This window comes from Lycium ferocissimum, chromosome 8 (genome assembly GCF_029784015.1).
Source record: "Lycium ferocissimum isolate CSIRO_LF1 chromosome 8, AGI_CSIRO_Lferr_CH_V1, whole genome shotgun sequence".
NCBI lineage: Eukaryota > Viridiplantae > Streptophyta > Magnoliopsida > Solanales > Solanaceae > Lycium > Lycium ferocissimum.
Window position 1 is genome coordinate 29,626,699 of NC_081349.1, and position 13,517 is coordinate 29,640,215.

The 13,517-nt window shown below is 36.1% G+C and overlaps 1 protein-coding gene and 1 pseudogene across 2 annotated transcripts; one reads left to right on the forward strand and one right to left on the reverse strand.

The window, feature by feature from the left end:
• LOC132066240 (pentatricopeptide repeat-containing protein At5g61990, mitochondrial-like) overlaps positions 1-2,323 on the reverse strand; it is a 7,580-nt pseudogene extending 5,257 nt beyond the window's left edge.
• A 1,684-nt stretch (positions 2,324-4,007) lies between these two features.
• On the forward strand, positions 4,008-13,135 carry LOC132067903 (uncharacterized). Of its 2 annotated transcripts, none has more exons than XM_059461301.1 (7): positions 4,008-4,199; positions 6,773-6,871; positions 7,474-7,503; positions 7,682-7,783; positions 11,266-11,373; positions 12,429-12,483; positions 12,630-13,135. In XM_059461301.1, exons 2-7 carry the CDS (start codon positions 6,780-6,782, stop codon positions 12,681-12,683), a joined length of 441 nt encoding a protein of 146 aa, XP_059317284.1. In that variant the 5' UTR covers positions 4,008-4,199; positions 6,773-6,779; the 3' UTR covers positions 12,684-13,135. The 2 variants fall into 2 exon arrangements, with proteins under 2 accessions (XP_059317284.1, XP_059317285.1); XM_059461302.1 differs by lacking the exon at positions 4,008-4,199 and adding an exon at positions 5,921-6,072.
• The last annotated feature ends 382 nt before the right edge of the window (positions 13,136-13,517 follow it).

The window sequence follows — 13,517 nt, forward strand, 5'->3', positions numbered from 1 at the left end:
CTAAAAAAACCGACCACCCATTTTTTTAATATTCCTCCCCCGATCTGAGACGATCCATTCTTTTTAAATTCTTAGAATGGCCATCAAGCATAACTGTATAAAGTGATAACATCAGGAGAAATGCCCATTTTCTTCATATCATCAAAAAGATAAAGGGCTTCCTGCAAGTGATTCACCCGGCAATAACCATTTAACATCATAGTATAAATGACCACGTCAGGTGTTAATCCTCTCCAAACCATACTATCAAACACCCACCTGGCCCTTTTCATATCTCCAGCACTACATAAGGAAGCTATTAGTTTGCTATACATTATTTTACAAGTGTCATCACCTAAAGCCAACACTATCTCGAACAACTTTAATGCTTTTCCATATTCACCTTCGAGACATAGGCTACTCAGAAGCTTCAAACGAGATTTCCTTTTAATTAAAACACCTTCTTTTGAGAGTCTAACAAAAAGCTCATATGCATCTTTTGTGTTGCCTAATTCACAATACCCATTCACCATGGCAGCATAATTTTCAACAGATATATTCTCCAAACTATTGAAAAAAAATTTAGCCTCTTCTACATAACCTCCAATGCATAAGCCCTCAATGATCACATTATGTGTTACAGAAGTTGGCGTCAACCTTTGTCCCTTCATATGGTCCAAAAGGTGAAGTGCCTCTTTAACACGGCCATTTCTAGAAAATCCACCAGCAAGTACATTATAAGTAATGACATCCGGTTTCAAGCCTTTTTGTATCATTTCTTCAAATAATTCCAATGCATCTAAAACTTTTCCATGGAGACAATACCCATTTATTAAAGTAGTGTAATGCACGATGTCGGGTGTCATCCTCTTACCCTTCATCTCATCAAGCAACTTCTCAGCCTCTTCAAACCTACCGAGTTTACACAAAGCATCAAGTACACCATTATACACCACCTCATCAAGAAAAAAACCTTTCTTCTTAAACATACTAAACTGATCAACGGCATCACATGCCTTGCCGTTTTTGCACAAGCACTGAAGAATTAAGCTAGCAATCACACAATTACTTTTTATACCCCTTATTTCCATATTGTCATGGAAAGCCAGAGCTTTAGAAATATTCCCCGTATTGCAGTAACCATTAATTATAGCCCCATAAGAAAAGGCATCAGGGACTATTCCTTGCTCCTCCATGTCAAGCAGCACCATTTCTGCCTCTTGCAACTTTTTCTCATTAACAAACCCACGAATTACAGCAGTATAGGGATACACATTAAGATGTACATTTATCCCTTTCCAAGCCCGCAATAAATCATAAGCCAAGTCCGATCTACCATACGAGCAAAGCCCTTCAATGTAAGTAGCATAAGTAAACTCGTTAGGACTTTCACCAGCTTTCTCCATTTCCTCAAATACACCAACTGCTTCTTCTAAATTACCTTTTCTACATAACGCCTTAATCACAATCCCATAAGTATACACATTCGGAGTCACCGAAATCCACTTCAACTGTTTATAAACCGCCACGGACATATCTACTTTCCCACACTCAACAAGACGATTCATGAGATAATTACACGACAACACACTCAACCCAAAACCACACCTTTTCGTCTGGAACAAAATATCAATAGCTTCATCAAACATCCTTAAACTAGCATAAGTCTTAACCAATGCATCTAAAGCCCGAATCAACGAATTGGGGCCCTCGGCATTCAACCCCTCGACTAATTCCTCAAACAAATCTTTAACTTCAAAACCCAAACCTTTCTTTCCCTTATTTATAACCTCTAAAAACAAAGAATCCAACTTCATATCCATACCCCAATAACAAAACATCCTAATCATAGCCATATAAGTTTGAATATCATGTTTAAATCCACTTTCTTTCAACTGACGAAAAAATAACAAAGCGTCATTAGGTTCTTCTCTTAAACTGTTAAGCATTTCAGTAACCCAATATGAATTTACCTCAACAGTATTGTTGGTGGTTAACTCAGTATTATTTTTCATTTGGGTATTTACATTTTGTTCATCTGAACTATAATCTTGAAAACATGGACTTAATTGAGCTACTGAATAAACTGATTTAAATCTAATAAATTGTGTGTTCTTGAATATGTTTCTGTAAGAAGCTAACCTTATTGTTGGAGCCAACATGGAAAATATTCAGACATGCATTTGATTTGATTGTACTTTGGTTTCTTTGTTTCTTTCTTTCTTTATGTGTGTGTGTGACAAAAGTAGTAGGAGCAAATGGTGTCACTCTTGAACCCTAAACCCTATTTATATATGGATAGTTCAAAAAGAGTTGGAGTTGCTGACCGAGGGGAAACAAGGGGAACTTTTGTATTGTTCTTTTTTTTCTTTTCGTGTTTTCGGATATAGTGGGTGTGTTTGGTACGACCGAAAATGTTTTTCAAGAAAATATTGTTTTGAAAAATAAGTGATTTTTTTTTTTTTTTTGCGTATTTAGTATGAAAGTTGAAAAATGTCATTTTAAATGTATGTATTAAGTTTTTAAATTTGAAATGCAACTCCGGGGAATAGGTGGGAGAGGGTTGGTGGTAGGTGGGGTAGGGGTATGTGGCGTAGGGCGGGGTGGAGTAGGTGGGGTAGGCTGGGAGTGAGGGTGGGTGAGGAGGGGGTCTAGGGGGTGGAGTAGCGTAGGTGGGGGGGTTGGGTGGATAGTGCGGATGGGTTGGGGGAACGTGTTGGTCCATTTTATTGATCTGTTTTCTTAAATTTTTATTTGTTCTCTTAAATTTTTAAGGAAAATATTTTTTTTATCATCCGAGAAAAATATTTAGTGCAACCAAATAAGGAAAATAGAAAAAAAAAATTGTCATAATAAAAATCTTTTAGTATTTAGCGATTATAACACTGATATACTTGTAAAATTTGTACTCGTGAGTCCTGAATAAGAAATCTAATTTGCAATGTGTAGAAATCTCCTTGTGGTCCGGTCCTTTCCTGGATCCAGCGCATAGCAAGAGCTTAGTCCGAACTGCCCAATTTTTATTATCTTTAAATAATGTTATAGTATCACAAAAATAAAGCCGATTTGAGTAAATTTTACCTTTTATAAACAAAAAAGTTAAAAAATACTCGCCCTTAATGTTAAAAGGTTAAATCATTTCATACTAATTTTATTTGTAGACAGTTTACTAATTCTAACTTAACATATAAAATTATAAATGGTGCAATAAATTTTCTCATAATAGAATATAACATATTTTGCTTTTCAAGGCCCTGTGGTGAAAAATCTCCAAATTCTTGCGATGTTACGGGGTGCTCCTCAAGGCTCAAAAGATGTAAAGATGATATAAGAATGTATCATAATTTTTATTTAAATTCATCCAAAAATGCGGCAAATACACCCTACACCCAGCTACATGGCCACTCTCATAAGCTCCCCATTAAGAGGGTGTTTGGATTGGCTCATTTTAGGTGCTAATTGGCTTTTAATCTCTTTTCTAGTTTTTATATGTTTGAGAATTTAAGCACTTACTTTTAGGCTAAAAAAGTATAAAATAAGTCAAAAGCTAAAAGTTGAGTATTCTCAACTTATAACTTTTAGCTTGTATACTACTTTTAAAAAGCCAATTCAAACACCTACTAATCTTGGTTCTTCTCGTTAGTTGCTTTGGTGAGGCTGCGTGGCTTAGTTCCACGTAAACACTTAGTAGGCGTTTGGCCATAGAAACCTAAAACTTTTTCACTTTTTTTTTTTTTTTGGAATTTTGAAGTTGGAGTTGTGTTTGCCCATAGTTTTTGCAAATAGATTTTTTTTTTGTTGAAATATACTTTTTCAACAAGGTTTTGGTCGTGAAAAACAAGTTTTTCTTGTTTAAAAAAAAATCCGGAAAAAGGTGAATAATTTTTATGGCCAAACGGGTCCTTAGATTTTGCCTCTTGCTCTTTTTGTCTCTTTTTATTTTATTTTATTTTTTATCTTCATGTTCAATTTTCTCAAATATTTGAAGTTATTATAATTCTTAAACCTTCCAGAGACTACAAAACCTGAGAATATCACTCAAATGATTATTAGGTCATTAATCACACAAATAGGACATGAATCTTTTCACTAAAAAAATAGCACAAGTTGGTAAAAATGCCAACTTACCAAAAATAGCATTAAAGTAACAAAAAGAGTGGCAGTTCCTATTTTTGAAACAAAAACCAAACTAACACACCCACGCTTCTCAGGCAATTCAGGTAAATTTCTCCTATCATTCTCTTTTGAATACTATGTGGTAGCTTATACGAAATAAAAATTCATGCCATGAGTGAAATCTTGAGTAGTTTCTTTGATGCTTAAGTTTGGTGAAGGTTAGGGCACTTTATAATTGTTGCTTTGATAAGAAATAGAAGATGTGCACATAAGGTGTTTGTGTTTTTGCCTAAATGAATGTGGTCAAGTATGAGTATTTCAAGCTTCGATTATGATTATTATTTTTTTTAAACAAAGCATCGATTATGATTAGTAATTGGTGATTTGGGACTCAAAATTGTCTTGTTTCTTGTTCCCCCATGTGCTAAAAATGATGTTTGCTTTCTTGGTTAAAGTAATTGATGATTTGGGACTCAAAATTGTCTTGTTTCTATGATTGAGTCTTGTAAGTTTAAGGGTGAAATATTGGTTAAAGTATCTGCCCCGGAGCCAGTCTGAGGTCTTTATTTTTGGGGTTTGCTCAATTGCTTTTGAGTGAGCTTTTTTAAGATGATTTCGATGAATGAAATTGGTAATGTCCAATCCTACTCCTCGAAAAGAAGTGTAGCACGGTTGTAGCAATATAAACCCAACAAAGATTGGGGCCGATCCCTCGAGGAGTGCGTGTGGGTTAAAGTGTCCAAGAGTATGTGATTTTGGGAATTCCTTAAGTAATCCAAATAAACAAGTGATTGAGCAATTACTACTAAAGCTTGACTATTACACTAAGCTAGGGCTTTTAATAAACATTAAAATGCAAGAAAAATGGAGTTGTTTTTTATAATGAGAAGGACCGGGGTTATAACCTCAATATGACATAGTTAGTTCATGAGCATAAGCATCTTGCCTAAATACTTTGAATTAGTGATTATGATCCAATTGTTAATTACCCACTAGAATTTTCCAATTCTAGCAAGCTTATCCCTAGGAGTCTTTCCAAACCCAAAAGAATGCATTAAAACTCAATTGAATATGACCCAAGTATAAATCTCCCTATTCCTAGTTTGATTTTATTAGTCAAGCTTCATTAATTCCTTAATAAGCTCAAATGGTTGCTACTTGTTAAACGGTCAATCCAGTTTCTACTTTTCCAAGTAAGAAATAGACATACAAGGGCCTAATATAGTGTTTGTAACCACCAAATTAACAATAAAGCATATAAACAAGTAGATAATAAGAAAGATAATCAAAACGCCCATGCACATTAATGCCATAAGTGTTTGCAACCCAAGCTGATTAACTTAGCTACTCAACTAGAAATAGAAAATAAAAGATGAAATGCAAGGATAAACATAATTAAAGACTAAACAAGTAAGAACATGCAAGCTCTATGGTGCAAAATCTCCAAATCCTTGCAAAGTTAGCTATTATTGCTCCTTAAGGCTCAAAAGATGCAAAGATGATATAAGAAAGTGCCCTAGTTTCTATTAAGCTTGTTCAAAAAATGTGGCCAAAACACCCCTACGCCCAACTACGTGGCCAGCGGCCACTCCCAGAAGCTCCCCATTGATCTCCATTCTTCTCCTTGGCAGCGTGGGCGGCCACACAGCCCCCTCAGATTTTGCCTCTTGCTCTTTTAGCTCCTTTTTCTTCTATTTTTGGCCTTCATGGCCAATTTTCTCAGCTATTCCAATGCTTAAGCTTTACAAAGGCTCCAAAACCTGAAATTATATTATTCAAACCATTGTTAGTCCATTAATCACACAAATGGGGCATGAATTTATCACTAAAAAGTAGCACAAATTGGCAAAAACGTCAACTTATCATCCATTCAGCCACCACTCTGTTTTACTCCTCACAAAACCCTAGCTGAACACTAAACAGTTGCCTCAATTTCTCAGGTTGCCGTAAAATTCAATACAAAATCGGTGACTTCTTGTAAGTTCTGCTTAATTTCTGCTCTTTTTTCTAGATTTCCTAGTTTACTTGCCGTACACTACGTTTCGTTCTGGCAGGGGAGGAGGGGTTGTGAATGACTGAAATACCAAAAATAGAAGTTTGTCTAGCTTAGTAACTTTGTATTTATTCTGATTTCTATGATTTGAATACATTATAGTTGTAGAACGCAATAAGGGAAAAGAAAGTTAGAAAAAATGAGGGGAAAAAAAGAAGCACCCATGGGTGTAGCTTAGCAGTAACTAAGACCATGGGATCGTGGTTTGAATCCTCGAGATAAAAAAAAAAAATAGTTAATTTCTTCCTATCCGTCTAAACTTTAGTGGCTGAGTGGTAATTGTACTGGTAGGAGGATACACTATCCAATGAACGAATCAAGGTGGCCAGAACACCACTATTCCACTATTATTGAAAAGAGTAAAAAATTAGGAAGAAGAAAAAGAACAGAGGAATGGTCGAAGGAAGGAGGGAAGGAAAAAAACGCAGAAAAGATCTCCCACTTTCTGTTTGTTTCACCATGCTTCATCAGTCTATAATCGCTTTTTAAACTCTAAGAAGGGAAATTAGGTTCTAATGGGACTTTTATCTGTCTCCGGATGCTTGAGTCTCATTTCTTAATTTTTTCTAGTTTATCTTTGATGGGATGCTTAAGTTTTTTCTTGCACATTTTATCTTGTAACAGGATTGAAATGGACACTATTAAACAAGAGAAAGTAAGGAGATTTGAGGAGTTCGTTGATCGCCGTCTGAAACCAGATCTTGTTCACGCAATTGCTCAACGGTTGTAACAAATATATCATTATAGTTACTTCAGTTTGCCTGAATTCGTATTCTATTATATGTATCTCTATTTGTTTTGTGGACTTCTTTTCTTCACCATTTACTGTTCCCTATCCTTGAATGACAAAAATGTTTTTGAGCTTTAACACTTTTCTTACTAATGGGAAATGGATCTTTGATGACCTATAGTTAAAATTATCTTTCAAGAATATTCTTGTTTTGTTGGTTTACTTAAACTTATTTAGCTTGCTCCTTTAAAATCATAGTAGTAAAAATTTACGGGTGGTTTTTCAAAACTTATTTGCCACATTGTATTAATGACCAAATTGTGCAGTTATAAAAATCAACTAGGTATTATTCTTGTCCTGGTGGAATTTTGGTCATCAAATTAAGGCTTCACTGCTCAATGTTGTACTAGCAAGTTTTAACATTTTACTGTATGATGAACGGCGATATCCAAACTATTGCATATGAAGTAATGGAATGGTTTAAACACAACATCGCTGATGTTGCCTATTTATGGGAAAAGATGTAAATTTTCTGCACAAATCTTATGATGACCTAACTTTTTTCATTTTGTTCCCTTTCACTTTATGGCTGCAGGGACAAGGTCTTTGAACAACAAAAGATTTTGTATCCTTCTCATGTCATTATATCGTTACATTAAAAACATATGGTTGGATCATTCTTTCAGTCTTTTGGACTTTTAATAGTAGTTTGCAGGCATGTAGTTTGAATTGTTTAATTGCTCTTATGAACTTTATCGTTTGAATGAGGTCTGTGAAGTTTTCTTAACCTTATCTTTTTATAGCTCTGATTTAAGAAGTAATATAGAGAATTTGGAGAAGAACAGTGTAACTAATCTCAGGACGTTGGTTAATCTTGGCTCTGAAGTATACATGCAAGCTGATGTGTAAGTCTTTCTTATCTTTATTTAAATGTTAGCAGAAAATTGTTGAATATGTCAAAGTATGTGATATCTGCTTTTATTTTTTGTTTTGGAGACTGGTAACATGTATATTTGTATATATATATTAAACCTGCACCATAACAGTGCAGCCATACTTATAAAAACCCCACCATGCTTAGGACTACTGCTTCACAAGGAACCTATCATATCAACTAGTGATTCAGCCTCCTCTACATAGTTTTCTTTACACCAAAAGTTTTCTTTACACCAAAAGTGAAACAAAATGACACATTTCATCTTGATTGTCTGCACAGAACCGCATTTGTCTTCAAAAACTCTATTGATCCTCTCCTTCCAAATTATCCACTAAATAACAGCTGGAACAAGTTTCCACCATCTCTTTTGTCTAACTGCTCCCCCCTTATAGTTCCAACACAATAGCTCACAGCTGGTTGCCGGCATAGTCCAACTTAGTCCTACCACGTTCAAGAAAAGTTGCCACAATTGTATAGTGAAAGGACAATGTAGAAATAAATGAGAGTTACTTTCTCTGGCTGCATCACACAGAACACATCTAGCGCATAGATGATAACCCCTTCTCCTTAAGTTTTCCTGGGTGAGATATGCTTCTCTTGCTACCAGTCAAGAGAAACATGAAACCTTATAAGGAGCCTTAGTCTTCCAAATGAATTTCCATGGCCACTGATCAGATTGTGTGTATTGCCTAAGCTGATAATTGTATGCTGATTTGACAGTAAAGACACCATTATTGCCATGTTTCCAGCACAAAGAGTCCTCAGATTCTTTAAAACCTTGAAATTGTTTCAAGGTCTTGAATATTCCACAGCTCTTTCCAATTCCCAGTCATGTAGTAATCTTCTGAAAGTAATATTCCATCCATGTACTCCTTTAGCTGACTCAAGTTTTGCATCTGGTAGAGTAACAATATTATAGAACTCAGGGAACAAATCTTTTTAAAGAACCATGCCCAAACCAGTTGTCATGCCAAAAGAAAGTTTTCCTTCCATTGCCCGCTTTTAAACTGATATTTTCAGCCAGAGATGGCCACAATGATCTAATAGCTTTCCAAACTACAACTCCAAAGGGGCTATTCACTGTATTAGAGCACCACTCTTCTTCTTGGCCATATTTATCATGCACCAACCTCCTCCATAATGCATTGGCCTCCATGTTATATCTCCATAACCACTTCATAAGTAAGCTTTGATTATGGATTTTGAGATCCCTAATGCCAAGTCCTCCATCCTTCGTACTGGTGATGAGACATTCCCATTTAACCAAACGGATTGCTTTCTTTTCTTTGTTGCCTTGCCAACTGAAATTTCTCCTCAAGGAATCCATTCTTTTCAGAACATTAGATGGGATAGGAAACAAAGACATAACATATGTGGGGAGGGCATCCAGTACACTGTTGACTAAAATGACTCTGCCGCCCAATGATAAATACTGCCCCTTCCAAATAGCAAGCCTCTTCTCACACCTTTCCAAAACACCATTCCAAATTTCCAGAGCTTTACTTTTTGCACCCAAGGAGAGTCCTAGGTGGTGGGTAAGGCTCCCACCTCACACCTCACACCCTAGAATTTCTGTTAGCACTTGAATATTATCCACTTTATTGACTGGAAAAAGCATACTCTTATTCCAGTTAACATGTAGCCCTGATACTGCTTAAAAAATCACCAAAATAGATCTCAAATATTCCACCTGGTTGATATCTGCATCACAGAAAACCAGTGAATCATCTGCATATAGTAAATGCGTGATCTCAGTGCCATTGTTCCCCCCAGCTACAGCTCTAAACCCCTTCACAAAACCCCTGTCCTTTGCTACCTGAAACATCTGATTTATACCCTCCATGGTAATGCGAAAAAGGAAAGGTGAAAGGTGAAAGGTGAAAGAGGGTCACCCTGCCTCAAACTTCTTTCTGAGGAAAAAAAAACCTTCTGGTGAACCATTCACCAATACTGAAAATTTTACTGTCTTTATGCAGAAAGAAATCCATTTAATCCACTTCACCCCAAAATCCATGCCTTTTAGAACTTTAAGGAGATAGTTCCAATTAACGTGGTCATATGCCTTCTCAATATCAAGTTTGCATAATATGCCTGCTTTCTGTCCTTTAAGTCTAGAATCAACACATTCTTAGAATCAACACATTCATTTGCTAACAAAGCTATCCATAATTTGTCTGCCTATATGAAAGCCATTTGGTGTCCAGTTACCAACTTGTTGATCACTCTCTTAAGCCTCTCTGTGAGCAACTTAGAGATGATTTTATACACACTCCCAATTAGACTAATGGGTCTGAAGTCTTTTAGTCTATTGGCGCCATTCTTCTTAGGGATTAATGCAATATAAGTTGCATTAAAGCTCTTTTCAAAGAATTCACTTCTATGGAAATTCCTAACAGTGTTCATCAGATCCTCTTTCACAATCTCCCAGCAGCAATGGAAAACCCCCATAGAATAGCCATCTGGACCCGGAGCTTTGTCAGCCGGACATGATTTCAGACAGTTGAGCACCACTTATTCTTCAAAGTCTCCCTGTAGCCAAACATTTTCCTCTTCAGTAACTCTGAACTCTCCTTGTAAATTGAAACTAGGTCTCCAAGATTCTGTCTCAGAGTAAAGTTTCTGATAGAAATCCACAATTTCTCCCTTAATTATTTGTGGATCAGTGATGGTATCCCCTGCACTTCTAGACTGTCAATGTGGTTGTTATGGCTATTAGCCATCCTCTGAAAGAACTTAGTGTTCTTATCTCCTTGCTTCAGCCATAGAATTCGAGATCTTTGTCTCCATGAGATTTCCTCATTTTTTGCCACCTCATGATATTCCATTTGTAAACTTGCTTTCAAAACTGGTTCATCTTCTGTTAAGGTTCTTTGCTCCTGTATGGAATCCATAGAGTTGATTTTGTATAGGATATCTGCTTTCTTGACCTTCAGATTCCCCCCATTTGAAGCACTCCACTCCTTCAGTTTGATTTCAGGAACCTCAGTTTACAGGCCAGAATATAATCTGTTCTACCTGATTCTTCACAAGATGTCCACCATTCCTCCATCCTTTCCTTGAAACCTGCAACCTCCATCCACCAATTCTCAAATTTAAAATATGATTTTGCGAAATCCCATTCTCCACACTTCAAGCATACAGGACAATGATCAGAGATAATCCTTGGTAATACAGATTGTTTAGTCTTGCTGAACTTTTCATCCCATTCCGCAGAATGCAAAAATCTATCAATTCTTGAAGAACATTCATAATTATCACCCCTGAACCAGGTGTATTTTCCACCTAGCAGAGGAGGATCCACAAGTTCCAGGTCTTCAATGATTCTGAACATGTATTGACATTTTTTGCTTTCTTCATTTCTAATTGAAAAAATTGTATCTTGACAATTTCTATTACTCCGGTATTTTCGTCCACTGCATATTGATATTTCTCCCTGAGTTAATCCGACAGGCCAGATACAACACGCATATGTGTCGATGTCGGGCTTGGATTTCATGTGGAGTTCACTTGGTCGGAAGCTCTAAATTATATATCGGCAAGGGAGGAGAAAATAGCTAGGTATTACTAATATCTGCTTCTATTAGTAGTGTATTATTTACATTTGAGGGTTTAAGTTCAATTACAGTTCCTTTCAGAATCTCAAGGATTGTGCAAGTATAACTTGGTCACATGATAAATCCATCTGTTGTTCTTAAGATTTGGAAAAAAAATTATATGAAATATAAGAATTCAATAAATTGGTCATCTCAATAATAGATCGGACGCCTCAAGGACTATGGAAGAGGATGTAGAGTTAGGATCTCTTTCCTAAAATTAATCACTGGTAAGTTGGCACTTGAATAAATGGAGAAGTGAAGCTTGAGTGCAATTTTGCTGTGCCAAATGCATGTGGAATTGGTATTGTTGAGAAGTTGCATGTTTGGTATAGTTATTTTTACCATCTTTTATGCAATTAAATGAGTAGGCTATGTGGTGCAGTGTCTGCTAGATGGAAGGATATACATGAAACCACGAGGAAATAGTAGTCTTAAAAGTTTTCAAGAAACTCAAGCAGTGAAGGAAAAGTTAAAGCCTTGTTTAAGCATAAATTGGCTACTCTAAGGAATTTGTATAGTAGCTAAAGCTAAAATTTCCTGACACACATGATACAACCTTAAATACAATTTACTAATATCACAACTCAACTAATAACTCCAAATTATTCTGCTCAATCATGTTTTTATTTTCCAGTTTGGATAAATGTTAATTAGACTGTGCTATGGATTAAAAGATGGGAAATTGTGAGGATGTGAATTTCAGTGTCTAGTAGCTCAGATGTTTGTGCTGCTTTTCCTCCTCCATCTTCTCTATTTTCATTTTGAGTTTCTTGGTATTGGAGCCAACTAGCAGTTCGGCTCTTGCTGGTTTGTTCTGGGGTGGAGGCCAGGTGAGGTGAGGTGAGGGAGGGGTTTGTTTTGAACCTTTTGACACTCAAGAAAGAGAATAAACCTTCTCCACGTGTTTTGTGACTTCATTTTTCCATGTTTTGAGTGAAATCACTCTGTTCAAGCAATGTGCTGAGTCATGTTTCTTGCCTTACACTGAATGTAGATCTTTTGCAATTGAATGTGCAGGCAAATAGAGGAATATACACGTCTGATTGCATCAATTAAGGCCCAGATCAAGATGGTGAGTGGGCTAATTTTTCTCCTTTCCTGCTTCCTACTAAACATGTACTTCGGAGTTCTCAGGGACTCACACATAATATCAATTTATGAGAGCTTTCTTTTGTGTTCTTTAAGTGATGCATGTTTTATGAAAAAACTCGAATGCAGGTTTGTGAAGGGATACGTGAGTTGCTCCAGCTTCCGGCAGAACCAGCTTATTAAGGTGTACATGTCTTAAATTGCTAAAGGAGAGGGAACATGTCTTAAATTGCTAAAGGAGAGAGGATTCGCAGAGACGACATAGCCCGAAAGTGAAAAATGAAGACAAGATAGTCCTCTATCCACTAAAGGAGCTTTATGATGAAGTTTTGCAATTTTTTGTTGAAATAGAAGAATTGTGCAAATTTTCTGTGGTTAGGGGTGCAGGTGGTTGATCAAAGTTTTCCATCAACCTTTTGGATTTTGTGATTGCTGCATTAGGTATCAGAATGGCTGGGTTTTCTTAATGCTAATTACTGACTGATCAATGGCTCGTAGAGAGTGGAATTGGAACCATACCACCTATTGACATGGTAATATATTTGAGGTCAATTGTAATTGTGTGTTTCTATGGAGGTTTTATTTTGTTGAGATAAAATAACATGGACATTTAAAGTTGCATATTTTAGTTTTTATTTTCAAATCAATTTTTCTAGTCATCCGTGGATAATAATGTCAATGAGGCGGGATCGCAATCTTACATCCTACATTTGAGAAGTACCTCCCTTTGTTTTTTTTAGTGTTCTCATAGTTATTTGCTTGTTAAACAAAAAAGACCCCAAAAGAGGTACAGTGTTCTAAATCATTTATTGCCTTCAATTAAAGGTTAATAAAAGGAATTCAACTATACTTTGGGGTGTGGCTCTTCCTTGAACTCTAAAAGGAATGTCAACTATGTATCACAAGATCATAATCTATGTCAATTCTTCTTGTTACTCGTGGTGAGAAAGATCTTACACAGAAAAAGTTGCATAATACTATGAAGTAACATGAAAATTTGAAAGACCTTTGTGGCTC